Source organism: Oncorhynchus mykiss, chromosome 5 (assembly GCF_013265735.2).
Source record: "Oncorhynchus mykiss isolate Arlee chromosome 5, USDA_OmykA_1.1, whole genome shotgun sequence".
Lineage (NCBI taxonomy): Eukaryota > Metazoa > Chordata > Actinopteri > Salmoniformes > Salmonidae > Oncorhynchus > Oncorhynchus mykiss.
In genome coordinates this window covers 73842647-73867260 of record NC_048569.1, presented here as the reverse complement: position 1 = coordinate 73867260, position 24614 = coordinate 73842647, and the positions used below count along the sequence as shown (strand labels likewise).

Here is a 24614-nt window from a genome sequence, read left to right as displayed (position 1 = left end):
TGCGTCAGAGTGCAACACATCTCATCTATCTTGAAGGCCTTTTAGCGCTCAGCCTGTCGTCTGGTCACGTCAGTGTGTTATTACCCTGAGGGTCTCTCTTAATGGCAGGCCAGCTCCATAGATTGATATTGGCCCTTCTGTTTATTGATTTGCCTTTCTCTAGATACACACAAACTTAGAGTATGAACTGTGAGGTGAATATCCATCTTTTGAATTATGCTGACCAAGTCTCCCTCTTCTATAGTTAAGAATAGTGTATTCTTTAATGTTATATATTGTGGAAGCCAGTAATGTTTCTACTTCAGGCATAGATAAAGGTTAAGTAGTTATTCCCATAAAGGCTGTTGCTGTGGCAACCGTAAGGTCTCAAGAGATGGAGTGATTTTGTGTGAGTAGTGTTATAGTACAGTGGTTCTCAAACCTCTCCTCGGGGAGGAGTACATTCATTTAATCTATTCCCGAGCTAGCACACCTGATGTCAACTATATAGCATGGCCTTGAAGAGGTGAATCAGGTGACCTAATTCATGGCTACAACAAAATTGTGAAACACCTGGGTGTCCCTGAGGAGAGGTTTGAGAACCACTATACTATATGTTGAATCTGCTCCTGAACAACTCCTGCTGGCTGTGTTGAGCAGGATGTGGTCAGCATGACGGCGGCAGACGAGCTGAGCAGCAGTGTGAGCACAGACACAGGGTTTGGCAGCAGTGCCCCAGCACTGCCCCCGGACCCCCCTGAGCTGTTTGACCTCACAGACTCTCAGGACCCTCATGACAACCTGGACCCGGCCCCCCCTCGGCTGCCGGCCATAGACACCCCGCCGGGGTCCCTCTGTGAGGATGGGGACTCCCCTACGACCCTGCCCCTGCTGCCCCCCATCCCAGACAGCCCCTGTGGCTCTGTGTGTGAGGAGGACGTGACGCTGGCGCTGAAGGAGCTGGATGAACGCTGTGAGGAGGAGGAGGCCGACTTCTCTGATATGTCCAGGTAAGACTGCTTTACTCTACTATCTTTACTCTCCAATATCAGAGGACCTGTACCAGTGGCCAAAGGTGCAGTGGTTGTGGCCTCTAGTCAGATATCAGTTTGTATGTCTTCAGGTGTATAAATTAGCCATTACGTATTGGCAGGTATAAATTGATCCTGTCTCTAGATTGAAATTCTGGTAACATTTGCATACTTGTTTTCAGTTCATACTTGCATGTGAGCCAACAACTGGAGTAAATATCTCAGGTGCCACCTACTTCCGATGTGCCCTTAAGCAAGGCACGACCCCCTAACCTGCTCCGGGGAATTGCTCTGAGGCTGACCTTGTGGTGCTCCCAACCTGTGTGTGTTGTGGATCTGGGTACTGTGACAGCAAATATTGTATGTACAGTGGGACAAAAAAGTATTTAGTCAGCCTCCAATTCTGCAAGTTCTCCCACTTAAAAAGGTGAGAGGTCTGTAATTTTCATCATAGGTACACTTCAACTATGACAGACAAAATGAGAAGAAAAATCAGGAAAATGACATTGTAGGATTTTTAATGAATTTATTTGCAAATTATGGTGGAAAATAAGTATTTGGTCAATAACAAAAGTTTATCTCAATACTTTGTTATATACCCTTTGTTGGCAATGACAGAGGTCAAACGTTTTCTGTAAGTCTTCACAAGGTTTTCACACACTGTTGCTGGTATTTTGGCACATTCCTCCATGCAGATCTCCTCTAGAGCAGTGATGTTTTGGGGCTGTTGCTGGGCAACACGGACTTTCAACTCCCTCCAAAGACTTTCTATGGGGTTGAGATCTGGAGACTGGCTAGGCCACTCCAGGACCTTGAAATGCTTCTTACGAAGCCGCTCCTTCGTTGCCCGGGCGGTGTGTTTGGGATCATTGTCATGCTGAAAGACCCAGCCACGTTTCATCTTCAATGCCCTTGCTGATGGAAGGAGGTTTTCACTCAAAATCTCACGATACATGGCCCCATTCATTCTTTCCTTTACACGGATCAGTCGTCCTGGTCCCTTTGCAGAAAAACAGCCCCAAAGCATGATGTTTCCACCCCCATGCTTCACAGTAGGTATGGATGCAACTCAGCATTCTTTGTCCTCCAAACACGACGAGTTGAGTTTTTACCAAAAAGTTATATTTTGGTTTCATCTGACCATATGACATTCTCCCAATCTTCTTCTGGATCATCCAAATGCTCTCTAGCAAACTTCAGATGGGCCTGGACATGTACTGGCTTAAGCAGGGGGACACGTCTGGCACTGCAGGATTTGAGTCCCTGGTGGCGTAGTGTGTTACTGATGGTAGGCTTTGTTACGTTGGTCCCAGCTCTCTGCAGGTCATTCACTAGGTCCCCCTGTGTGGTTCTGGGATTTTTATTCACCGTTCTTGTGATAATTTTGACCCCACAGGGTGAGATCTTGCGTGGAGCCCCAGATTGAGAGAGATTATCAGTGGGCTTGTATGTCTTCCATTTCCTAATAATTGCTCCCACAGTTGATTTCTTCAAACCAAGCTGCTTACCTATTGCAGATTCAGTCTTCCGAGCCTGGTGCAGGTGTCCTTTGACAGCTCTTTGGTCTTGGCCATAGTGGAGTTTGGAGTGTGACTGTTTGAGGTTGTGGACAGGTGTCTTTTATACTGATAACAAGTTCAAACAGGTGCCATTAATACAAGTAACGAGTGGAGGACAGAGGAGCCTCTTAAAGAAGTTACAGGTCTGTGAGAGCCAGAAATCTTGCTTGTTTGTAGGTGACCAAATACTTATTTTCCACCATAATTTGCAACAAATTCCTTAAGTCCTACAATGTGATTTTTCTGGATTTTTTTTCTCTCATTTTGTCTGTCATAGTTGAAGTGTACCTATGATGAAAATTACAGGCCTCTCTCATATTTTTAAGTGGGAGAACTTGCACAATTGGTGGCTGACTAAATACTTTTTTGCCCCACTGTATGTGCTAAAGACGCTATGTTGGAGTATCTGTGTGTCGGTCGGTGTTGGAGTGTGTGTGTGTGTGTGTGTGTCGGTCGGTCGGTTGGTGTTGGAGCTGCTGTAATGGGTGACCTCATCACTGGCTCGACTCCCATTTGGGCTGGGTGGGAGCTGAGGGCATCTCTCTGAAGGTGGGCCAGCTCAGGCTTCTCTTTGCCTTTTTATATACACACTCATCAAGGTGGACAAACTGGTTAGAGGACACTGGTCACAGTACAGCTACAAATCAACTCTATTCAACGAGAGATTTAGAAACCATGCACACACTTCTTGCTTGTTCATTCAGTACACACACGTGCTTAAGTGAATGTTCCCTCTCTCCAAAACCCAGGCAGTATGATATATCGCTAGAGGGAATGGCAGTGCTCCAAATGATCCTCCCCCAGAAAACAAAAAGGCTCTGCTCGTGCATGATGTGCGTGCTAGGCAGAAAGCTTAAATCAGTAGAAGGCTGTACTTAGAGCTTCCTTCGGTGAGGTTGGGGCCTTGCTCTGTGTTGCTGCGTATGTGTGTGTCAGATTCTGGGCTCAGAGCTCTGCTCTGTAGTCATGTTTGGGATGGTACGGTAGGTAGTGCAGTGTTCTAGGCAGGCTGGCAGTGAGATGCAGTGTTACCGTGCTGCAGAGAGAGGGAGGGAGAGAGAAGCGCTAGTTAAGGTGAGGATGAGGACGAAGACTGTATCCTCCACAGCGCTCGGCAGCGCAGGTATCAGATACTTCTACTCTGTCTGCTTCATCAGGCTGTTTGGTCCCACAGGCCTGTGAGTATCAGTGTGTGTGTGTGTGTGTGTTAAGATGGTCAAGTGCCATGTGTCTGTGATCTGGCTCTGCAGTAGATCTCTGCTGAAACAACACTGCAGCAAAAACATCTGCAGTGAGAAGATGAGAGCGATGTATAGAGAGAGTGATGTTGTTTTGGTTGTAGTCAGAGCTAGGGGATATGTGTGTGTCTGTGTTTTTGTGCGCGCTTGTGCATTCAGAATGAGGTGAATGCTGTGTGTGTTTGTGTCAGTAGTACTGAAACTGACCCTGTGTGCTTTCAGTCAAGATGAGGGTGATCAGGATGGTTTCCCAGAGGTCCAGGCCTCTCCTCCCCCCTCGCCCTTCCTCTCTGCCATCCTGGCAGCTTTCCAGCCTGTTGCCTATGACGACGAGGAGGATGCCTGGCGTGTCCATGTCAACCAGATGTTGTCGGACACGGATGGGTCCTCTGCTGTGTACACCTTCCATGTGTTCTCCCGACTATTTAAGGTGAGAGAGGAGGAGTGGGATATATTTAGTGTATGTTTTCTGTGTTTATGTTTTGTACTGTATATACACTGAGTGTACAAAACGTGAAGAACATCTTTCTATGATGGTCTTACCAGGTGAAAGCTATGATCATTTATTGATTTCACTTGTTAAATCCACTTCAATCCGTGTATATGAAGGGGAGGAGAAATGTTAAAGATTTTTAAGCCTTGAGACAATTGTCGACATGGTGCCATTCAGAAGGTGAATGGGCAAGACAAAAGATTGAAGTGCCTTTGAACAGGGTTTCAGGCTCAACAGTTTCCTGTGTGTATCAACAATGGTCCACCCAATGCATTGGAGTCAAGATGGGCCAGAATCCCCGTGGAATGCTTTCAACACCTTTTAGAGTCCATGCCCTGACAAATTGAGGGCAAATGGGGTGCAAGTCAATATTAGGAAAATGTTCTTAATGTTTTGTACACTCAGTGTATTTGCCGTGTGTGTGTTTGCTCTGTTGATTGTGTTATTGTCTATAGAGCATGCAGAGGAAGTTTGGCGCCATCACCCACTCGTCAGTGCGTTTTCTGGGAGAGAGGCTGCAGCGAATGGGGAACCAGTTCCTCAGCTCCCTAGAGGTCATGACCTCACGCTCCCAGTGCCCCACGGTGCTGCTGGACGCTGAGACGGTGAGTCTTCCCTGCCAACCCAAAGATTACAACTTCCTTAATAATCTAAAGATTATATTGCATCATCTCTCTGGTTTCAAAAGGGAAGGATGACAAAGCTAATTGTAGCATGCTTTTTAGCGATAGCAGTAGTTATATAGTTAGTCGTGCTTGTTATGCATGCAATTGCATGTGTTGCATATTGCATGATGGACAGTATAAGGGTCTCTCTATAAACTATGGTAGCAGTGAGGATTTCCTGCGGTGGACAACCTATTAATAACAGCTGTTGAAATGGCATTGATGATAATCTGCCAGTTTTTCTGCCGTTTATCTACGTGTACAGTATACGTTAAATGTTTAACCCCTTCTCATGGTTCGTGTCTTGACTACTGTATAAAATAAATAATTTGACTACTGAGTTATATTGTATGCTCAACATTTTTTTTGAATATTATTTATACTTATACAATTTCTTAGCGAAAGATTTTGTTTAACAAGTAATAAATAAAAACATCTCAAAGTTGGCAGTAAATATTATTGGATCCCCTGTTTTCAGCACCTTCCCCTTGCGAGGAGAACGGCACTAACCATGTTTCCATCCACAGTTAAGTAATACCGTTAAAAACAAATTATAATCACAACTAGGGTTGCACATTTTGGGGAATATTCAGAGGTGGAAACATTCTATGGGAATTAACGGAAATATATGCTAATTAAATTAATACCATTTTAAATGTAGATGTTTTATGCATTGGATATATTTACCATATCATATGGAGACAGAAACATAAACCTTTTACCTTATCATAAGTAGACATGATTACAAATGATTAAATCCTTCCAATAGAAATGTTAAAAAACGATTTAGTTATGAATTGAACTTTAATTAAATGAGTTGACTCTTCACTTGGGATGATTTCACTGGACAACAAAAGAAGAGGAATATTGGATGATCCCCAATGATCCATCGCATCTCCCAAAAACATTTTCAACATACTTCTGTAAAATGACAGTCTAGAAACTAAAGCTTTGGTTGTCTTCCTCTCAGGCTTCCATGTCTTCTCCCTGGACCTTCTCAATGTCCACCTCTTGATCATCAGACTCTGAGGTCTCATCTTCACTGTCACTTTCCAACCTTGTTGAGGATGGCTCGTTGTCAGGCTCAAAAAGCCCAAAATTTGCCTGGATGGCCACCAATTTTTCTACCCTTGTATTGATCAGCCTGTTGCATGCTTTGGTGTGTGTGTTCAAAAACAAGGACTAATTACGCTCTGAGGCGGCTGATGTTGGTGTGATTTGGAGGATGAGGGAGGCAACGGGGGAAAGAGCCTCAGATCCACAAAGTCCCTTCCACCAGGTGGCTGATGAGATATGTTGGCACGACTGCCATATTGCATCTCCATCCCAAAGCCCTTGCATGGAAGTGTACTTCGCCAAACTGCCAAGAACCTTGCCCTCATCCAGGCCAAGGTGGTGAGACACGGTGGTGATGACACCATAGGCCTTGTTGATCTCTGTGGGCAGGGCAGTACGGATTTCTTCTCTTACATCTGCAAGCAGATTCTGAACATCAGACAGGATGGCATTGTCTCCCTCAATCCGTGCAATGGCTAATGCTAAAGGTTTCAGACTGCTTACCACTCTCTCCCAAAATACATCATCCAGGAAGATCCTCTTGATGGGGCTGTCTATATCGGCAGACTGTGATATGGCCATTTCTTGGTGAGACTCCTTCCACTCCAGGAGACTGTCAAACATGATGGCAACATTGCCCCAACGGGTGTTGCTGGGCAGCTTCAATGTGGTGCTCTTATTCTTCTCACTTTTCTTGGGGAAGTAGATTGCTGCTATAACTTCATGACCCTTCACATACCTAACCATTTCCTTGGCTCTCTTGTAGAGTATATCCATTGTTTTCAGTGCCACAATGTCCTTGAGGAGCAGATTCAATGCATGAGCAGCGCAACCAATGGGTGTGATGTGAGCGTAGGACTCCTCCACTTTAGACCAAGCAGCCTTCATGTTTGCAGCATTGTCTGTCACCAGTGCAAATACCTTCTGTTGTTCAGCTCATCTGCAATGTGGAGACCGGTGTGTCTGTTGTGGAGATGTAGTTCATTATTCCTTGCCTACGAGCATTCAACCACCCATCAGAGATGATTGCAATACAGTCTGCCTTCTCTATGATTTGCTTGAACTTCACTTGAACTCTGCATCCAGCAAATTAGTTGATAAAGTCTGGTTGGAGGGGTGTATGCTGGGTTAAGAACATTCTGAAATCTCTTCCAATGCACATTGCCTGTGAGCATCAGAGGTGAACCAGTTGCATACACCGCTCGAAAAAGACATGCATCAGCATTTCTTGGACTACGTTCCTCCATTGAGTCAAAAAAACCTTCTGATTCCAGGAGGACCATGAGATGTTGCTATCGATAAGGTGTCCGATTCATCATTTTCACCTCGACTAGAAGTAGAGGGACTTTTGCCAGAGGCTGCTTGTTGTGAGCGCTGAGGGAACTTTATGCACTTGGCGAGATGATTCTGCGTCTTTGTTGTATTCTTCACATACGATTTGACACAGTATTTGCAAATGTACACAGCTTTTTGTTCTGCATTAGCTGCAGTGAAATGTCTCTGCAAATCAGATAGTGCCTGTGGCATTTTCCTATAAAGATGAGAAAAAAATGAGTAAAAAAAAAACGAATACAATTCCATGTACAGGTAAATAGTTAAGCAGTTAGAATAAACAACTAATTTGTAAGATAAATGTTTTAAAATGAAACATATGGAAACAGGTGAATTAACACTCCTCAGTTATCAGGCTCAATCAAGCTAAAACCCACATGGTAGCAAAAACTAAGTAGCAGAAATTGTTAACAAATTAGAAATGATTTAAACACTTTGCTGTTGGCTACTATTTACTATTTAACAAAAAAGCATATGTCATATAAAATATATTCACCCCACCCAGTATTGTAATCAAAACTTACCAGAAAGCATGTAGTCCTTGGCTCAGACAGTGTAGTTGTGTGGGCTCAATAACATCTCATTAGTGTGCAAGATCTTGAGAATCAGCTGTACATGTGATGGAAGAGTGCACTGTGCATGCAGAGGGTTGCAATTCCATTGAATTGGGGATAGTTTAACCAAAATATGCCACAAGACCTAGAATTGCGTATCCCACAAAAAAGATTCAAGCAAACTTTTTGTAATAAATTTAAGCAAAATTGCCCAAATTCTAGGGCTCAACTTCCCATGGAAAAGTTCTGGGAAAATTCTGGAAATTTACCTGAAAGTTTCTGATCCTTTGCAACCCTAATCACAACATGATTGAAACATTAAGTTTCTGTAACATTTTATAAATGCTGACAGAATTTGTTCTTTCGACATTGTGATATTTTTTGGGGTCAAATTAATTATGTGAGAAATGGTGATGGAACGCCATTATGCGCAAATATTGATATAATAACCATCATATCGAAGTACATTTATTACGCGATGATATGCTGTGCGGTCCTCCCACTACGACTCGAGAAACCATGTAGGGCTATAGTTGAAATAACTTATAATGAACTTCACAGGGTGGTGAAAGTGCACAGTGATGAGCTTGATGCTCCTTTCCAATAAATATTAAGGGTCTTATTCTGATGACTTGATCAATGCTTGACTGCTGTTTGACAAAAAGAATTGTGACAAAACTGTCGGTAGAGTTGAAAATGGATGGAAACTCATTGAACTTTAGACTTTTATTCGGTACATCAAAACTTAAGCGAGTTTGGTGGAAAGAACACTGGTGGGTAAATGTGCATATTTTCTTTAAGCACTTTTTTATATTGGCATGAAAATCAGTCTGCAATTGGATGGAAACCTAGCTATTGAACCTTTTTCTTAAATGCTTTAGAAGATTGGAGAACACATTGGAAGGGATCTTGGACCATTCTTTCATGTAGAATCTTTCCAGATCCTTAAGATCCTTCTGTGCTTATGGACTGTATTTTTCCATTTAACCAGAGATTGAGAAGAACATTGCTAAAAGTTGGTTTTGTGGTCAATTAAAGGTGCAAATGCAGAAATCGCTCCATTTCCTGGTTACTAAAATTGTAATAGTTCGCCTAATTTCAGTTTGTGACAAAACGAGCAAGTATAGTGTAGAGAGAATCATTGTACTACTGTGAAATACATTTTCAATAACCAAAAATATTGTATTTTCAGCTGATGTACAAAACCGAAAATAAAAGACACAAACGCATAGAATTAACACACATAGAACAGATCTACCGCTTCTTCTTACACTTGTGAAAAATGACATTGTGTGCGCTACATCAGACTGATTTTTCTACGCAACAGATCAGTTTGGTGGAGGCACCACTGGAGTGAAAATGCACATTTTCTTTATGCAGAATTTAGAATATTCGCATGAAAATCTGACACCAATTGGATAGAAACCTATCTACTGTAATAAAAAAAGTTTGGTCCAACTTGGAAGTTAGGTACTATATTTATTGAATGTGTGTTGTCGGGTCTGTTTGTGTCATAGTTGGTCTCATGTGGACTGCTGGAGACTCTGAAGTTTAGTGTGCTGGAGTTGCAGGAACACCTGGACACCTACAACGGCAAGAGGGAGGCGGCCGAGGAGGTGAGCTCTCCATCTCATCCTCATTTACAGCTACACAGTACATACTCTCATCCCTAGCTACAGTACACTCTTACCAACTGTTTCCTGAACCCCTAGATCACACAATCCCACATCCTTATTCCATCCAATTATGGCTAATGATCATACCACATATCTGTACTCAGACCATCCCTGCACCAGACCACTGGTTGTACTTCAATGGCCTCTCATTCCTAGCGAGGAAGGCTCAATGAGGCTCTAGATTACACATCATTTCCCCTCCAGATCAGGGAGGAAGAGGCTGAGAGAACACAATAGTGACAATGAACTGAGTCATAAGGAGGTAAATGGGTTGTGTGTCTCATCGTCGGGTCAGCCATTGTATCACAGGGAGGAGTGGATTTAGCGTCCACATTGCTAGCGACATCCCCTGCTGACGGGCTAAAAATATTCCCTTGCGCTCCTAAATCAGCTAGAGGGACGGCGGGCGGGGGGGAGGGTAAAGAGGACAGATGTGATTGCGAGAGAGAGAGGGATGCAGAGAGGGCTTGGGGATGCTGGGGTGCTAATTGAATGAGACTGGTGCGGTCCCTTGAGGATTGATCTCCGCCCCGCTGCACTAGAACAGACCCTCTTTAATTCGCTAAGTACAGCGCTCTTATTAAATCTACCCCCCCAACCCCTACACACACACACGCACACACACACACACACACACACACACACACACACACACACACACACACACACACACACACACACACACACACACACACACACACACACACAGTTCAAAGAAAAGTAGACTGGCATAGTCTGGTATCAATCTCATGACGTATTCACACACTCCCTTCCTCCCTTATCCGATGCCCACAGTGGCTGGAGAACTGCAGGAAGACGTTTGGCAACAAAGATTGCAACCAACGACCCAACACTCAGGCACAGGTATGACTAACCCACACACATCTGAACACAGCATTGCTACATGTGTAGAAAAATGTGACTACAAAGTCTGTTTTTGTTTTCATGTGTGCCTTTTCTAATGCAATCAAACACTTGATAAGCATGGGAATGTGCCTATTGAAACATTTTATTTGAGAAAATAGATTTATATCCCCTCATCCTCAACAAAATGTTTTAATTTTCTACAAGCTCATTGACATAATTAGAGCCTCAAAGGAGACAGTCTCTTACACATCCTTTGGCGACTGAACCCTGGTCTGTCCACGGGTCCTAAAGCCAATATTACTTCAGCTCATCATAGTAGATGTACATTTTGTTACGTTACAGCCTTATTCTAAAATCTATTTAAAAAATGTTCCCTCATCAATCTACACACAATAACCCTAAGTGATTAAACTAAAACAGGTTTTTAGAAATGTTTTTATTTTTTTAAATCAAACAGAAATACATTATTTACATAAGTATTCAGACTCTTTGCTATGAGACTAGAAATTTAGCTCCGGTGCATCCTGTTTCCATTGATCATCCTTGAGATGTTTCTACAACTTGATGGGAGTCCACCTGTGGTAAATTCAATTGATTAGACATGATTTGGAAAGGCACACACTTGTCAGTAAAAGGCACATGACAGCTCGCTTGGAGTTTGCCAAAAAGCACCTAAAGAAACCAGATTCTCTGGCCTGATTAAACCAAGATTGAAATCTTTGGCCTGAATGCCAAGCGTCACGTCTGGAGGAAACCTGGCACCATACCTATGGTGAAGCATGGTGGTGGCAGCATCATGCTGTGGGGATGTTTTTCAGTGACAGGGACTGGGAGACTAGTCAGGATTGAGGGAAAGATGAATGGAGCAAAGTACAGAGATCCTTGGAAACGTGCTCCAGAGCACTCAGGACCTCAGACTGGGGCAAAGGTTCACCTTCGAACAGGACAACGCCCCAAAGCACACAGCGAAGATGACACAGGAGTGGCTTCAGAACAAGTCTTTGAATGTCCTTGAGTGGCCCAGCAAGAGCCCGGACTTGAACCCGATCAAACATCTCTGAAGAGACCTGAAAATAGCTGTGCAGCAACGCTCCCCATCCAACCTGAAAGAGCTTGAGAGGATCTGCAGAGAAGAATGGGAGAAAATCCCCAAATACAGGTGTGCCAAGCTTGTAGTGTCATACCCAAAAAGACTCTAGGCTATAATTGCTGCAACAAAGTACTGTGTAAAGGGTCTGAATACTTATACTTATACTTATTTGCTAAAATATTGTCTTCGTTTTTGCTTTGTCATTATGGGTTATTGTTTGTAGATTGAGGGGGGGGGGGTAAAACAATTTAATCGATTTTAGAATATTTCTGAATACTTTCCGAATGCACTGTAGCTGATCTGAGGTCAGCCGGGTGCCTCAACTGCGTGGTCTCCCCCTGTCCCCTGAGATTGTTTAGTATTCTGACCACACTGCTGGAGGTTATAGATTTCTGCTTGCTCCCCTCCCTCTCCCCCTTTCTTTCAGGTCAGAGGACATACTTGGCTGTGAAAGAGGAGCTATTCCAGACTAAAGCTCTGTTGTACTGTGACAAGCAGAGGAGCACATACTCATTCACCGTTCTCTTCTACATCACCCCCTCCCACTTCTTCCCATTCTCTTCTCTTCAGATTCTCTGTCCCCCTTCTCTCACTCTGTCTACATCCTTTGTTTTCTGTCTCTGTATTTCTACACTGCTTTGAAAACGCTGACCAGCTGATGTGAGCTGTGTTCTCTAAGAACCATTGTTGGGACTGAGCCCCCCTTCCCTGAGAACAGGTGTTAGGATGGAGTGGTTGTTAGAGTTGCGATGTGAAAGCTCACTAATTCTTGATCTTTCTCTCTTCCTGTTTTTTTTTTTTGTTGTGACCTGCTCACCTTCTTGCTTAGCAAATGGAAAAACTAGCAGTAAGTGGTTCTCTATTCTAGACTCTAATATAATCATGATGTCCAGACAACACGCTTATCATCTCATCCCTCTCCATATGTACCTGCTGCCGTCGTCAACCAAAAACGGCCTGGGCCCTCCCACTCTGACTCCACCCATCTCTCATATAACGCTGCTACAGTCCCCATCTACCCAAATCATACTGTTTATCATCGTTATTTATGCATTACTTTTGGCTTCGCCTTTGACTGAATCATCTTATCAACTTCTTAACCACTCCCTCTTCACTTCTGATTTGACAGCAGATGTAAAATCTCTCAAAATCATTGTAGTTGTGTACCTGATTTGAGAGGGGGATGTTGCCCTGGATTGAGAGAGAGAGATGTTTAGTCTACCTTCATTTTGCGTGCTTATTGCTCCATCCCCATATCTGTTCAAATTCCCATTTTCCTGGATTAGGAACAATGTTTGATAATTCCACATATTTGGTCAGTATATCTCTGTGCTTGGACATACTGTACCTTAACCATAGGGGGCCAGACAGACAAGTGGTGATGGTCGGTATATAACCCAGTCCTCCATGGCTAATGATGACAGCCTGTGGTTGGTTAATAGCTGGTTAATAGTGCTAGCTAGACCCTCACCTATGGCTCCGGGCCTCGTTAGGTCGTCCGGTCTCTGTAGGGACCATCGCTCCACTCCACACTGGGCCTCTTTAACCCTTTCATCTCCTCCCACTCTTGATAACCCAGGATATCCATCCGTCTGATCATGTGATCATTATGCCTGTGTGGGTGGTGTGTTGACCGTCTCTGGTCTTTCTGTAGGAGCTGGAGCTGTGTCGCAGGCTCTATAAGCTGCACTTCCAGCTGCTGCTGCTCTTCCAGGCTTACTGTAAGCTCATCAGTCGTGTGGACACCATTAAGAGAGAAGCAGAGGTGAGGCTGGCTGGGGGGGGGGTTTACACCCAAACACTTTACTCGACAGGGTATGGGTAGTGGAACATTAAAGGTGGTTGGTTTTAGAAGAAGCTCTGGTAATAGGAATCAGTTTAGGTCATTTATTTAGATGACAAGCCTAAAAGAAACATTGTTAAGTCAGCCACTCAAGCATGCTTGTAGCCTTTCAGGTCATACCCTGTGTGTGAGGTCAACACAGGGATGGAGATGGTGGGTTGTTATTTTACTTTCCCTTCCCCAAAGAGCTCTTTAATTGGGCTTCAGGTTGGTTCAGGAAAGCATGAGAGACACGGAGGCCGCCTGCATTTCTCCCATCTTCCTTGACAGGGAAACCAGCAGTGACAATGCACACGCTAAATTAAACAAATTTATTGTACATATCACACACATGCGTTTAGGAATTTAAGATACTGTAACAGCAATAGTTCTGTAAAGTCGTGAGCTGTTATTGTAAATGATTACTTACAAATGTGCCCTTAAGATTGAATGTTAACATTCTTAAAGATGCCTCTGTATATGCTCTTTTTCTATCTCTCTCACACACAATTTTGCAGACCAGACAGACAAGCACTGACACAGTGCCTGGATGTTCTGCTGAGGGCTAGCCCTGCTGTTTTATGGCTTTAATCTAATTAAATCCCTGAATGAGATTTGACTCTTTTCTCACATGCAGAGAGAGGGTCAGCTATTCCAGTTCCACGTCAATACTAACTGCATTGCTGCATAGACTTTGACGTACACAAACACACGTGAGATTATCTCTGCGGTTATCTGAACTTTGGGTGTGTGTGTGTGTCTCCAAGGTGACCAACATGTCAGAGGAGCTGGCCATCCTGGAGAGCTGTTTGAAGCAGGCGGAGTCTGGGGTTGATGGACAGGAGGATGTGGGTGTGTCTGATGCCTCCCAGACCAGCACTGAGACGGCCATCCAATCACTGATCGAGACCCTGAGGGCCAGAGACTTCGGCTCCGCCCTCACACAGGTCAAAACCTTCAGGTAAAGAAACCACGTACCCCACAGCTATTCCTCAATGTATAGACTACACAGGCTTGTCATGTGTCTAGTCCACAGTCCTGCATCTACTCTTAAACGTCAGTGCTGATGCCCCTCTCCACTAGGTCTCTGTGGCCTAACGACATCTTTGGGAACGAGTCAGACGACGCAGTCCAGACTCTACTGCACATCTACTTCCGTCAGCAGACGCTGGGCCAGACGGGCTGCCTGGCGGTGGTGGGACCCAGCAGGGACCTGTCCCAGGCCAACGGGCGCCTCATGGAGCTCAACCTGCAGATCAGAGAGGCTCTGAGCCAGGCCCCCCAGACCACTGTGGTCAGCACTGGACTGTAAGGCTTCAGGCACAAAGCCTGGACTTGACTGGACTAGAGCAACCCCCCTGTACCACTCACAGTTCCCATCTGCTCTGGAGGCTGGGAAGGTGTGTCGGGAGGACAGAACAGACTCCACCTATAAGGGCTAAAGGATGTGTGGGAATAACTGACTCATATTAATATATATTACATATATCAAATACTTAACGCTAATATCTGTTTTCCCAGAATAAGCCAATTTGCAAAATTCAGCTGCAATAAGTCGTGGTATGATGTGACTGGTGACGACTGGCCCGGGAGTGAGAAGGAGGGGTGGTAAGGGGCATGATGATGCTAAACTGGAAGCGTTTTGGCGGAAATTACCTGATGGGCCTCCCATATTGGCCAGTGGCCGCCTCAGGCCCTTTCAGGAGACTGGATGGGGCCTGGGGTTCGGTCAGGGAGACTGGTGTTGTGTTCTCATAGCAGTAGAGTTGGAGCATGAGAGACTACGTCAGCCCGGAAGGATGTGTGTGTGGACAGGCTGTTCCTGTCAGGATTCAGAAACAAACAAACAAAAAGTGTTCAAAAGCATGCTTGAAAGAGAGAAGCACTGCAAGAATATTTTTTTGACAAATGTACTATTTTTTATTAGAGCTAACATCCTAGGTTGTAAATGTAAGGATATTTAACATGTAATTGTAACCCTAGGGGAGCTGTTCCCCACAGGGACTGTAAAGAGATACATGTATCTGTTAATTGACTTGCATTGGAGACGAGCATCAGCTTCAACAGGTCTTCTAATGAAACTCACTCTGTAACCAAATAAGTAGCTGCCTGTAGAGACTTTAGGCTGTGTGGTGTATATATTGGATATTCTTGTATACACTCGCGTGCACACACATGCATATAATTGCACAGAAGTGGAGACTGGCTACAACTCATTATGAAAACATTAACTTATTTTACTCTGTATATATTTTAGAAAATGTATAGTGTAAAACCAGTATTTTTTTTCTTGTACTTTTGTGAAATGCACTGTTAATCTGAATTAGATGTATGAAGCTAATGCGAGAAGAGAAAACCCAGAGCAGATATTGAGTAACGAATGATCTGTGCCGCTATTATAATCCTGTCACACAAACTTTAAACATTTCCCAGACTGGCCTGCCTGGTGGGAGTCACGGTTCATGTGCTTAGGGGTCAGAGGAACTGGTTGAAGGCGCGAGCTGGTGTAGATTATGCTTCCTGTTGGACCAGCCCGGCCGTATGCATTCCTTCTCTCCACTGTGATCTCCATGTTGGCCCTGTACACCAGCACAGGTCACGCTAAAAAGCCTTATGAGGGGAAATTGAGGCCTGTGTTCGTCCATATTAGCGGATCCCAGCGGTGCACTGGTGATGTGCCATGGCCCTGTGCTCTGAGGGGAAACTGCTGCCATTAAAGCCGTGCTTTTGCTTCTGAAAAGGCACTGCTTGCTGCCTGCCGAATTGCAGGACATGAACTAGATGTCTGAAAGCGTTGCAGGAAACTTGTCATGGCACATTGTAAACGATCACTGTACTCATTCCTCACGGAGAACTTGTCTATTGCATTTGAATGGATATTATTTACCTGGAAAATAGTCGTGGAGGTGCATTACTGGATACGTTTTTCCTTTCATCTCACATACCAGCCTTCTCTCTGGATAAATAAAAACCTGATCATATGAATGTTGTTTTCAGACTTGTTAAGGTTAACAATAGAGGGCTACACTGAGTAGTAAGTTGTACCGTAAAAGGCTACATTCAGTACGTTGGCAGCAGAGTTAAGATTGAACCATGCTTCTGAGCTCCAGTAACCTCCCACTCCTCAGCAATGGGTTTATAATGGCTGGTAAGTCAGGCAAAAAAATCCTATACGCCTCTGACGTCACTAGTCACGTCTAGTTAGCTACCCTGGAGGCACAGCTTGTCAGTTCTCTACAAGAGACCATTGCTTGAATTTACAATCTCAGTTAATGGCAGATGTTCTACAAGTGTGCACCACTGACAGTCACATACATAGTGATTAGCATCTAAACACTGTACTTGTGTGCACAGCTGTAGCCATGAAATGTTTTAAAAGGCTGATCATGGCTCAACACAGACACCCTGGACCAGAGGAACACCTATGCTGTTGACATGCCCTCCCAGGTGGTGAGGTTAGGAAATACATCCACCATGCTGACCCTCATGGTGGTAGGTGCCAGGACAAACTCCCTCATCACAAAGGAGCTGATTGTGGACAGTGTCAAGTTCACGGTCCGAAAAGTTTGGGCATGGGCCCTCAAGTCTAGCTTTACCTTAGTGCAGCCAGTCAAGATGCTTGGTATGGCCACCCATGATTTTAAAACTAGCAGGTGTCCACATTCATGTAGTGCTTCTTACTCAATTACCTTGGACATCGATGGGAAGGGCCTGTAAGCCTTTCACTGAGTATGTAGTCAATATTTCAAATCAGTTATCCTAGACACTGGTTGAGGAAGAAGGCCAGAGAAAGTAGACTGCTGGGTATTGCCATTTTATTTAACATCAAGTAGTGTTTTCCTGCAATCTCATTCATAACGCAAATAAAGGCACCAGAAAATAAAAATCTCAAAAGTATTAGTCCACATCCCAGAGCCTCATTACATGTGCATGAGAGCTTCTCTGCACCGCAGGACTTAACATGGGTGGGGGAGGGTGCAGGTTCCTGCTAGATGATGTATTTGAAACTGAAGGTGAGGTCACAGGAGAGTCTCTTGCCCTTGCACCTGCCACACAGATCCTGTCTGAGGGCGTTTGGGGTCAACGTGGCGCGGGGTCACTTGGCACATGCAGCGTGCCTTGTTGCAAGTCTGTGGACATAGATAAGTGGAGGACCCAAGTCTTTAGTGTCATGGTTTGTATGTCAGGTTAACAATGTATGTACAGAAGCCTAGATTCTTACCTGACAGGTTATGTCCTCAACACGGTAGGGGTTGAAGGACTTCTGGCATGTTCTACAGAACTGCTTGAAGTAGACCTGAAAAAGACAAGACTTGATTAGAGGCACTACCAGATTAATAACATAGTACAGGGAGTGAATAGACCAGCGTAGTATACCTTGCTCGTTCCATGGACGCACCAAACATATGCACTCTCCCAACGCAGGTTACAGTCTCTGCAGTGATAGTACCCATACTTCTGCTCCAAAAACTGGGAATGGCATAGAGTACCACAGTAGGTGTCATAATACCCATAGAACCTAGCGGTCAAACGGAAATGGTTCCAATCGTTTTTCCCATAGGGGATTTTAGAAACACTTAAAGGGCCGTGTAGACTTATCCTGGCATGACGTTTTGATAGGTGTAAATCTCTCTAGGACAATGTGACATAATATATTCACCCCCAAAATGAAACGCTAATTAGCTGCTAATGTGGCTAGCCTTATAGTCTTCCCACTTACTGGTCAAGCAAACATATGGTTTCAAAGTGGTGCACCTGTAAAGCAGGATAGCATCAGAAACCACCAAATCAAAGTAAGCATCAACAAACTCAACATTTTTTTATTAACCCTGCATCTGTGTCTCTCTGGGCCATGGCTCCGGTGGACTTGCTATCAAGTGGGGCCATTTTTCAGCTTTCATTTAAACAACAATGGCTAACTGTGAACTTTAGCACCTTCTCACAAAGCAACTGTTTTGAATATGCAGAGATTGTTTCAACTGTTCTGCCTGCGCTATGGAATCCTGACCTGTTCACCGGACGTGCTGTTTTCAACTCTCTAGAGACAGCAGGAGTGATAGAGATACTCTTAATGATCGGCTATGAAAAGCCAACTGACATTTACTCCTGAGGTGCTGACTTGCTGCACCCTCGACAACTACAGTGATTATTATTATTTGACCATGCTGGTCATTTATGAACATTTGAACATCTTGGCCATGTTCTGTTATAATCTCCACCCGGCACAGCCAGAAGAGGACTGGCCACCCCTCATAGCCTGGTTCCTCTCTAGGTTTCTTCCTAGGTTTTGGCCTTTCTAGGGAGTTTTTCCTAGCCACTGTGCTTCTACACCTGCATTGTTTGCTGTTTGGGGTTTTAGGCTGGGTTTCTGTACAGCACTTTGAGATATCAGCTGATGTACAAAGGGCTATATAAATACATTTGATTTGATTTGATTTAGCAAAGAATTACAAATGCCATGATCTGGACAAGACCGCTGAATTGAGGGAAAGGTAAGAATCTCTGGCTTAACTATCTAATGGTTGCTAAATGTAGAAATTAATACATTGGCTAAACTGCTTTAGAAATGTACAATTCTGAACTTTCTTGTGCAAGTTTTAAATTGAGACCATACTTGTTAGTGTAACAGATGTGAAACGGCTAGCTTAATTAGCGTGGGCGCTAAATAGCGTTTCAATCAGTGACGTCACTTGCTCTGAGACCTTGAAGTAGTAGTTCCCCTTGCTCTGCAAGGGCCGCGGCTTTTGTGGAGCGATGGGTAACGACGCTTCGTAGGCGTCCCTGGTTCGCGCCCGCGTATGGGCGAGGGGACGGTCTAAAGTTATACTGTTACATTGATGCTGTTGACCCGGATTACTGGTTGCTGCGGAAAAAGGAGGAAGGTCAAAAGGGGGGTGAGTGTAACAGATGTGAAACGGCTAGCTTAGTTAGCGTGGGTGCTAAATAGCGTTTCAATCAGTGACGTCACTTGCTCTGAGACCTTGAAGTAGTAGTTCCCCTTGCTCTGCAAGGGCCGCGGCTTTTGTGGAGCGATGGGTAACGATGCTTCGAGGGTGACTGTTGATGTGTGCAGACGGTCCCTAGTTCGCGCCCGGGTATGGGCGAGGGGACGGTCTAAAATTATACTGTTACATTAGCAAAGGTGTCAACTATAAATGACATGCAGGAGTTTGCAGAGATTTTTAGTTTTTAGTTTTGCATGACGCCAACTTTTACGTAATTAGCATTTTCGAATTAGAAAAGAGCGACTATTGATAAATCTTGCCAATAGAGATTTACATGGTTATCTAAACGTCACGCCACGGTATGCTTACGTGAAACAGCATATCTAAAATCCCCTATGGGAAAAAGTCCAGTTTCCATATTGTTATATTGTCCATCTAAACGTTGACAACGTTCTACACAGCTTCCACCTTTAAAATGAGTCATGTCAATCTAAAAAGTGGGTAGGTCTGTTACAGCCAAGTTGACTATTCTAAATGAGTGAGTATGGAGCTAACCTGAAACCTCACGCGGGCCTTGATTTTCGAGCCATCCTGGCAGGCTTTGACGCCCTCGGTCATAACTGATTGGTCAGTATTACTAGCTTTTGTATGTGGCCAAGTATTTTCGTCTTTTGCCTTTTCTGTTTTGTCCTCAGACTTCTCACCTTCATCCCTTTTCCTAATCTTAACGGTTTCAGGTGGGTCACCGGTCTGTGCTTGTCTCGACTCAATTTTGTCATTCTAGAAAGGATGCAAGTCTCCTAGACGCGATAGGGGAGTAGACTGCCAGAGTGCGAGGGTAACGCACCCCTCCAACAGAACTCCCTGGACTACCGGGTGTCTGGGTCTCTTGTCTTCTCTTGCGCAAAGTGTCTCGCTTTCTGGCTATGAGGGTCCGTGGGCCGAGGGAACACTGCACAGAAACATCCTTCGGATTGACCTGCACCGCGACGTCTTTGGTGTTTGCTTTCCGTAGCCTCGGATTAAGATTGGGGTTTATTTGGGATAAGAGGAATTTAAATTGCGCGCGATGGTGGTTATCAATGTACGTCTGCATAGTTGGCCAAATAATTTTTGTTTCTCCAGCCCGCACATTTTGGTTTTTGATACCTGCCAGAGTACGGGTTGTAAAATGAATATAAATAGTTGTCGATTGACTCATCTAAATATGTAGCCATTTTTGCTAAACCAACTCGGGTTGTTTGGTTGACAAATTTAAATAGATTGACGACACACGATTTCATTAATTGTAATCAGGTGTGGCAGTCCTCCTAATTGGCCTCAAAAACCAATCACTCTGAAGCCGCAAATAACATGAAACTCACAAGATGACAGAATGCAGAAGTGTCAGTTGATTTTTTTGTTCATATCTATTTTTAATATACATTGATAAACATATACACAGTGGTACATTTTACAGACAGTTTGTCATCGTACATATGGTGATATGGAGTAGTTATATTAGGCTCTGTTGAAGGATTGTACTGCATGATTTGTCTCTTGAACTGAAACCATAGGCACCAAAAACAAGTGGACTTGAGCACTTGCTTTGAATGCAAAATAATAATTGACAATGTTTGGTCATGTAGATCAGATGATCATGTTAGACTTTACAAGCAAGTGAGATGATGACACCTTTGTGAAATGTTGTACTGCATCTGTGATGTGAGAGGGGATGAATATAGAGATTATTTTTGATGATTTCCATTTTCACAGCCATTTTCTTTCATAAACAATATGTTGAAGTAAGCCCAGATATACTAGCATTTTTTACTTCAATTAACCTTTTCATATTTTTTCATGGTCATATGGCTTATGCTTGCTTCAATTATATTTAGTAACTTTCACTCCCCCCTAATCTTGAGTGTTCTTTTCTGAGACTACACACACACAGGGTAGCTTCCCTGCAGTCAAAGATTGCTGACATGACAAGGATTTTTTGTAGAGATGCCATAAGCAGACCTGAATGTCATTATGTATGCACGACATCACCTACGGTGGGCCATCATTGTATCATGCACACTAAACAGGAGTAGCATCCGGACAAGGCTCTAACATGATGAGATTTGGGTCACTTGTGGTCACCGCCCCGTAAGAAGTGTCAAAGCCCATATCTTCATCTTCAAACCTATTATATCCAATATCCCCATTGTCCCCCAGTGGGTTTGTGTCTGGTTTGTGTAAAACCTCTTTCCTGTACATCCGGTAGGCCAGGATGAAGATGCCAGCCTCGGCTGCCTGGAAGAGGGCGTAGAGCAGAGGGAACATATACATGCCCCCCATCAGCTGTGGTGGGAAGGTCATCTTCAGGATGGCTGTGCAGAGCTGCACGTTCTGGCACCCGGTCTCCAGGGACACGGTCCTGCGGATGTTGGGCGGGAGATCGAAGAGGGTGGCCAGGCCGTAGCCTGCAGCGTAGCCACAGGCAGGCATCAGGACAGCTACCACATAGACAGATGGAGGGATGGTGGCCAGCAGCTCTGGCCCCAACATGACCCCCGTCATGATGAACAGCATCACCAGGGTCACCAGCAGAGACCACAGGGACACCTGGGGAAACATACCCCATGGGGTCAACACAAGTTTTATGACAGGCCTTCTCTATATCCAGATTGTTTTAGGAAGGTGGAAAGGGAAGGAACAATGGACTAATTTTCAGGATATTCAAACAGAACCAATATTATAAAGGACCAAGGGAAAGCCACAAGTAAGCATGGTCCACTTAAATCTATCTGATTTCATGTATCCCTTCCCCTCTGTGGATTTCTCATCCAGTTCTATGATCCCCTCTGTGGATTTCTTATCCAGTTCTATGATTCTGTCATGCCTCTCCCTCTCCTGGTTGAGCTGCCTTTAGATGAGTTCATCTGAAGTGGAAGGGCTCTCCCTGACTCTACAGTGCATCTCTGCCTCTGATGTTACCTTTGTCTCAACAGAAAGCTAGACATGCACAATGTCACACTCTGATGACACACAGTCAAAAGGTACACAACTGACTATTATAAAAAATGTAATTTATTTTACTAGCCAAACTACCCCGTTTTAATAAAAAAATATATACTATTTTTATCTTGTATTTTATTCTTAAATTCTTAAGGTGAGAATTAGAATGAGTTATGTAATTCTAAATTGCCCTTTCCCTTTTTAGAGTTTAGTATTGAAATATGAAGTAACACTAAGTTCATCAATCATTTATATTAGGCAGGCCCTGCTATATAAAAAGTACTAAAGGAATGTAAAAAAAATAATTTAAAAAATACCACTTTGATCCAGTCACCCTGTATCCAAACCTTCTTCTATTATACCCCACCGTTATTTGAGACGGCCCCATAGTAACCTTTAAAACGATGTCGGCCGCCCGGTTGTAGCGGTATCGGAGCACGACCCCCAGGCCGATGGGTATGAGGGTGCTACAGAGGGTGAGGATGATCGCGCCGAACGGCATCAGGTTGACCACGGGGGTGTTGATCCAGGCGCGGCTGTATATCCACAGACACAGCGGCATCAGCACCAGTGCAAGGACCGTGGAGGAGATGGTCATGATAATGCTGGAGAGAGGAAGGTGAAAGACATCACATTAACTTAATTTCAGTCCCCAAACGTAAAAGCAGAGTAACCAGTAGCATACACGAATAGTATTTTAGAATGGTTGACGTTTAACGAATAGGCTAGTATAGGCCTAAGTGGTGGATCCTTATTTCCCTAAGCAATGGCACCATTTTCTGTATAATAAATAGCGATGTGTTTAAATCAATTCAAGATGTGCTGCTAAAACAATTTGGACCATAAATCCCAACAGTATGCTGGAGATTCTGGAGATATGACCGTGCGTAAAATTCCATTCTAGGTCTCTTGCGTAAAATTCAACCAAAAGGCCTATGCAGAAGATCCAAGTAATAGCGTACTTATTGTGCCTAAACTTCGAGTTATAGGTATCTTGAATAAACCATTATAGATATAGTTTTCCCATCTAAAAGTGGGCTATAAATTGTGATCGTTTTAGTTGAAGTGCATTTTATAGTCCACGTCAAAGGTGTGATAAATTCGTTTTGTTAGGTTGTGATTTCTTGAGTAACCTCAGATTCATCTCCCCGTTCACTAATAAGGACATGATGTTGGATAGGTTTCCTCCTGGACAGCAGCCACACAGTAGCACGGCCATAGCCGCCACGTCGTCGAGCGAGAATGCCAAAGCTAGCAGGAAGGCGACCAGGGGCATGATGACGAACTGACACACCAGCGCCAGCAGCACCCCGATGGGTCTGCGGATATGCTCCCCAAGCTGGCTAGCGTCTACCGTACACCCTAGCCCCAGCATGGTGAAGCACAGGACAATCCCCACAAACACATTGATTCCGTGACTTAGCGGGGAATCCCAAAAGGCAACCACTAGGTGAGCTGGTTCCGTCGGCGGCAGCTTAGCCCGAAGCCCAGCAGCAAAGGCAGTACTGAGAGTGCTGGCTTTCAGAGAAACCGGGTTGTTCGTTACGCGTAATCCTGCCATGGCGAGTTCCTCCGAGAATCTTTCTGAGAGTCGGGAGAGGGTGTCATTTATGGTGAAGTTGAGGAATTCTGTTTGGCCAGCAGTTGGGACAGCCGTGACCACCACGCTTGAGTTCTCCATCGCGTTACCAGTGGACAGAAGCTCTTCACAGTCGGTGTCCCACTGAAGGTGCCAGTGCGTAAACTGTGGTCCCCTAGCGGTGCATTGTCATCGCGCGCTGTCACCAATGACAGAGGATGGAACTCGAGGCTCAAGTGGTTAGAGAATGTGTTGGCATCAGGGCATTGCGTTGTGTTTTAAACACAGACCCACCTAGTGACGGTCAGGGGCCACGGATTGGCTCCCATCAGCTGACAGATGGGAGTCTGCTTATCGTCTGTGGGGAATTGATATCAGGGATGATGGACTCGTGCAGGCTTTTATCATGAGCTCGTGCAACGGAGAAACCACATCTATTTATATTATAGGCAACTGTAGCCTGCACATGCTAATCATATTACTAAATATTTTCTTTAAAATATTTTAATTAACATTTATTGTTGAAAGTCCTCATCATTTTACTTTCAACAATAAATTCATAATTTGAATAAGTGAGACTTGTAGTTTGCTGTGACAAGCGCATAGCAGAGTAACTGTTAAAATGTTGAGGTTGAGTAGGACAACATAAAGGGAAACTGTGACGCTCTTCATATTCGTTTGTTGACTGTAAGAATGCGCGGGCACGTTTCTGTTCTTCCCTGTGTGTGCTATTTCCAGTGGCGACC

The 24614-nt window shown here is 44.2% G+C and overlaps 3 protein-coding genes and 1 long non-coding RNA gene across 16 annotated transcripts in view; 2 read left to right on the top strand and 2 right to left on the bottom strand.

Annotated features, from left to right (window-relative positions):
• The window catches only part of fryl (furry homolog, like), a 102964-nt gene extending 86617 nt beyond the window's left edge, over positions 1-16347 (top strand). For 10 of the 13 annotated variants that reach the window (XM_036978371.1, XM_036978372.1, XM_036978369.1 and 7 more), the window contains 9 exons: positions 640-989; positions 4030-4237; positions 4756-4905; positions 9425-9523; positions 10379-10447; positions 12370-12387; positions 13195-13305; positions 14130-14323; positions 14446-16347. In XM_036978371.1, the coding sequence (XP_036834266.1) occupies positions 640-989; positions 4030-4237; positions 4756-4905; positions 9425-9523; positions 10379-10447; positions 12370-12387; positions 13195-13305; positions 14130-14323; positions 14446-14674 (1428 nt within the window). In that variant the 3' untranslated portion in view covers positions 14675-16347. The remainder of the gene's footprint in view (positions 1-639; positions 990-4029; positions 4238-4755; positions 4906-9424; positions 9524-10378; positions 10448-12369; positions 12388-13194; positions 13306-14129; positions 14324-14445) is intronic. The other 3 variants (XM_036978364.1, XM_036978373.1, XM_036978370.1) reach the window with 1 other exon arrangement.
• Positions 14942-20418, bottom strand: zar1 (zygote arrest 1). The gene is given in 5 exon segments (XM_036978375.1): positions 14942-17429; positions 17431-17492; positions 17585-17659; positions 17740-17832; positions 19863-20418. Coding segments are annotated over 5 exon segments (372 nt in total). The 5' UTR covers positions 19926-20418; the 3' UTR covers positions 14942-17350.
• LOC118964642 lies at positions 19502-22409 on the top strand. The gene is made up of 2 exons (XR_005051856.1): positions 19502-19934; positions 21556-22409. It is a non-coding gene; the product is annotated as an uncharacterized LOC118964642 (long non-coding RNA).
• slc10a4 (solute carrier family 10 member 4) lies at positions 20718-24225 on the bottom strand. Its single transcript, XM_021604318.2, has 3 exons — positions 23423-24225; positions 22684-22894; positions 20718-21896 (listed from the first exon to the last, which is right to left on the bottom strand). Exons 1-3 carry the CDS (start codon positions 23968-23970, stop codon positions 21369-21371), a joined length of 1287 nt encoding a protein of 428 aa, XP_021459993.2. The 5' UTR covers positions 23971-24225; the 3' UTR covers positions 20718-21368.
• Between the last annotated feature and the right edge of the window lie 389 nt (positions 24226-24614).